This window comes from Babylonia areolata, chromosome 22, assembly GCF_041734735.1.
Source record: "Babylonia areolata isolate BAREFJ2019XMU chromosome 22, ASM4173473v1, whole genome shotgun sequence".
NCBI lineage: Eukaryota > Metazoa > Mollusca > Gastropoda > Neogastropoda > Buccinidae > Babylonia > Babylonia areolata.
The window spans coordinates 26,768,064-26,772,174 of record NC_134897.1 but is presented as its reverse complement, the minus strand read 5'-3'; the positions used below and the strand labels follow the sequence as shown (position 1 = coordinate 26,772,174).

At 48.4% G+C, this 4,111-nt stretch overlaps 1 protein-coding gene across 1 annotated transcript; it reads right to left on the bottom strand.

Annotated features, from left to right (window-relative positions):
• Positions 1–911: 911 nt before the first annotated feature.
• On the bottom strand, positions 912–2,413 carry LOC143297389 (uncharacterized). Its single transcript, XM_076609711.1, has one exon. The coding sequence runs from the start codon at positions 2,356–2,358 to the stop codon at positions 1,030–1,032; it is 1,329 nt and encodes a 442-aa protein (XP_076465826.1). The 5' UTR covers positions 2,359–2,413; the 3' UTR covers positions 912–1,029.
• Between the last annotated feature and the right edge of the window lie 1,698 nt (positions 2,414–4,111).

Below are 4,111 nucleotides of genomic sequence, written 5' to 3'. Positions count from 1 at the left end.
TGTTCATGATTACACATAGGGACCACATGGTTCTTTTAGTTAAACATAACAAAAACGATGCCATTCTGTTGGATTTCAGACATGTTCATGATTACACATAGGGACTACATGGTTCTTTTAGTTAAACATAACAACAAAGATGCCAATCTGTTGAATTTCAAACATGTTCATGATTACACATGGGGACCACATGGTTTTTTTAATTAAACATAACAAAAACGATGCCAATCTGTTGGATTTCAAACATGTTCATGATTACACATAGGGACTACATGGTTCTTTTAAACATAACAAGGATACCAGTCTGTTGGATTTCAGACATGTTCATGATTACACATACAGACTACATGGGTTTTTTTAATTAAACATAACAAAAACGATGCCAATCTGTTGGATTTCAAACATGTTCATGATTACACATAGGGACTACATGCTTCTTTTAAACATAAAAACTATTCTGTTGGATTTCAGTTGGGTGGATTTTTTTCCCAACTGGAAGATAAAAGGAGTTATCTTGTATGTGTGTACCTCCAGTTAAACTCCTGCAGCTGAGGAAAAGCAGAACCAAACAAAAAAAACAAACAAATAGTTAGATAAAGCAATCAGAAACTTGCCCTGCAGAAGAATTTAACAAAGCTATCAGTATTATTTTCAGTTTCACATTCTGTCTGTCTGTCCCTCTTACTCCCCCCTTTTGTAAATAATGTTGTACTCTGAATTACGTCAATGTCGTTATGTAGGCGATTTCTATTTCGGACTGCTTTCATACTCTTTTTTTTTTTCATTACATGATGGTTAATAACTATGTTTGCTTGTTTATTTACACCTTTTTGGCCTTTAAGGGAATCAATTCAATTCAATTCAATGCTAAGTCAATGAGCTCTCTCTGTCTCTGTCTCTGTCTCTCCCCATATCCAGTCTCCCACTTGTGAGTTTCCTCGTGGCTCGATCTGTCGAGTGTGTTGATGCCGTTGTGACGGTGCCAGCGGCACACAGAAAGGAGAGTGACGTCATGACTGACGTTCCCCCTCAGCACGTGCAGCCCAAAACATGGCGACACTCCTTCCGGAAGCGCGGCAGATGGAATGTGTAGACAAAGGGGTTGACCGCGCTGTTCATGTAGATGGTCCTGAGGAGGATGAAGTAGAGGTTGAGGCCAAGGTGACGGACGAGCTGTTCCTCAGACCCCACCGTTCTCAGCACCACCGTCAGCAGGTAAGGCAGGTAGTTGATGAAGAAGATGACAGTCAGGATAAACAGCATTAACGTCGTGCGGTTGGTCAGTGTTCGCGTTCTCCTGCTACCACCTTTGGAGGCCTTTCTGTTCCGCTCTTTCCTCTGTGGATGCCTCGTGACGTCAGATCGGCGCTTGACGAAACACAGGGACAAAGCGGTCTGTGAACGTGCAGAAGACATCTCTCCTCCTTCCGTCCCGGGTTCCGTGCTGGGCGGTGTCAGTGTGTCTGTGGTCTCAGAGTCTGTGGAGGGCGGGCAGACCTGCGGGAGGGGGGAAGGGGCGTCGTCATGTGTGACCTCCTGTGCTGGGTCACCATGCAGACACTGCACGCTTTGCGAGGCTTCAGTGACGTTGATTTCAACACAAGTCCCGTCCCGCTTTGTTGAACTGTCAGAGCAGGTCACGCCGGTGGTGTTTGCCCGTTTCTTGTGCTGCCACAAATGTCGAGCTATTCTTCCGTAGGCGAAGCAAAGCACGGCGAAAGCACAAAGGAACAAACCGTTGTGGATTCGGTTCAACACAGTGAGGAACAGGGAGTCCTGGACATAGACACACTGGAGGGTTGTCAGCCCTGTGTCTTCCAACACCACTTCCTTCCGTTCCAGCAAGCCCAGCATGGGCAGGGAGATGAGCAGAGAACCAACGAGGCAAGCCGTCACAAACCACCTCTCCCTTCTCTCTCTCTGCAAGCCAGAGGTGCGGGTCTGCCCACACATGGTCCTCTCTCTGTCGACAGCGACAGCCACCAGCAGACAGCCCGAGAAGAGCACGAGAAAGCAGACGACGGTGAAGCCCAGCCGGCACAGCCAGTCGGCAGGGTAGGTGAAGCGGAGGCGGATCTCCATCACCTCCATGGGCAGCGAGAAACAGTTGGTCAGCAGGTCGCAGACGCACATGGCCAGGATGTAGGTCCTGGTGGGGTATGACTTCAGCCTATGCAGGTAGACCACGAACACCAGGGAGTTCCCTGCCAGGCCGCACACCGCCAGCCCCAGCAGGAAGACAACGGTGGGCTGCAGGGAGGAGAAGAAGGCCACGTTCATCTCCTCCAGGATCTTCCACCTGTCCTGGTCAGTCGCGTTGGGCCAGCTGCCGTTTCCAAGGCAGTGCACACAGCTCATGGTACAGGCCTCACGCACGCACGCACTCACTCACTCACACACACGCACACACACACACACACGCACACACACACACACACACACACACACACACACACACGCACGCACGCACACACACACACACACACACACACACACACACAATTGTTCCTGTGACGACAGTACTTCAGCGCGTGTTGTTAGGATTTTATTGGAGAGTGCCAGAGAGTGTCAGAATAATCAGCCTGTTGATTGTGGACACTCTACGGATGATGATGAAGCGAGCGCCTTGTCGACAGTTAGATTACCAAGTTAGTTGCTACGACAAATTAGCTGTGACATTGTAGCTTTGACGATATTAGCACCATGACACGCTGTAGCTAAGGTGAAATTACCACCAAGACACACTACACTCAATCTGTAGCTATGATGATGTCAGCACAAAGACACACTGTTGCTATGACAACGTCGGAACCAAGACACAGTGTTGTTATGACAATTTCAGGACAAACACACAGGTATTACTATGACGATGTTAGCGCCAAGACACACTGTTGCTATGACAATGTCAGCGACATGCTGCTGCTGTGACAATGTTAGCACTCAAACACACTGTTCCTGTGACGATGTTAGCGCTGTTGCTTTGACGATGTCAGCATCAAGACACACTGTTCCTATGACGATGTCAATATCAAGACACACTGTTGCTATGACGATGTCAGCATCAAGACACACTGTTCCTGTGACGATGTTAGCGCTGTTGCTTTGACGATGTCAGCATCAAGACACACTGTTCCTATGACGATGTCAATATCAAGACACACTGTTGCTATGACGATGTCAGCATCAAGACACACTGTTGCTATGACAGTGTCAGCATCAAGACACACTGTTGCTATGACGATGTCAGCATCAAGACACGCTGTTGCTATGACGATGACAATGTTTATCACTCAGCGCCCAGGAGCTACCTCAGGACTGCACACGCTGTGGCACACACCTCAGGACTGCACACACTGTGGCACACACCGCAGGACTGCACACACTGTGGCACACACCGCAGGACTGCACACACTGTGGCACACACCGCAGGACTGCACACACTGTGGTACACACCGCAGGCGGCAATGGGGAAAACGAAAACCGCTAGAAGAATAAGAGACACAATAAGAAGAAGGAGGAGGGGGGAAATGTTGCGGTGCAAACTGTCAAAACGGTACAAATGAAAAAAAGTGCAAAATGTCGCAACTGTGACATTTTGTACCGCAACAGAAAAGAAGAACAAGAACAAGGAGAAGAAGAAGGAAGCGGAGGGTGGGGAGAAAGTCGAGGAGAAGAAGAAGAAGAAGAGTGGCAGAGAGACAGAGGAGACAGAGGATGAAAGGGAGTTGGACAGGGGGGGTGGGGGATGAGGAGGTGAAAAAAAAGTGGTGCATGGAACTTCAAACGAATTTATCTCTGTCTCTTGATGGTCGTGAAAAACGTTTATTAGAGAGAGAGAGACAGACAGACAGACAGACAGACAGAACTAGAGAGAGAGAGAGAGGCAGACAGGCAGACTAGAGAGAGAGAGAGAGAGGCAGACAGACAGACAGACGGACAGAGCGAAGCAGAGACAGGTACAAAGATGGGGGTAAATACAGATCAAGACCTGAGTGTACACAAAAGAAACCTCGTAGAATTCCCAGTTACACTTTTCCAGATTCCTCACATCTCTTGAAGTGACTCAACCCTCCCAAGACGAAGGTCACACACACACACACACACACACACA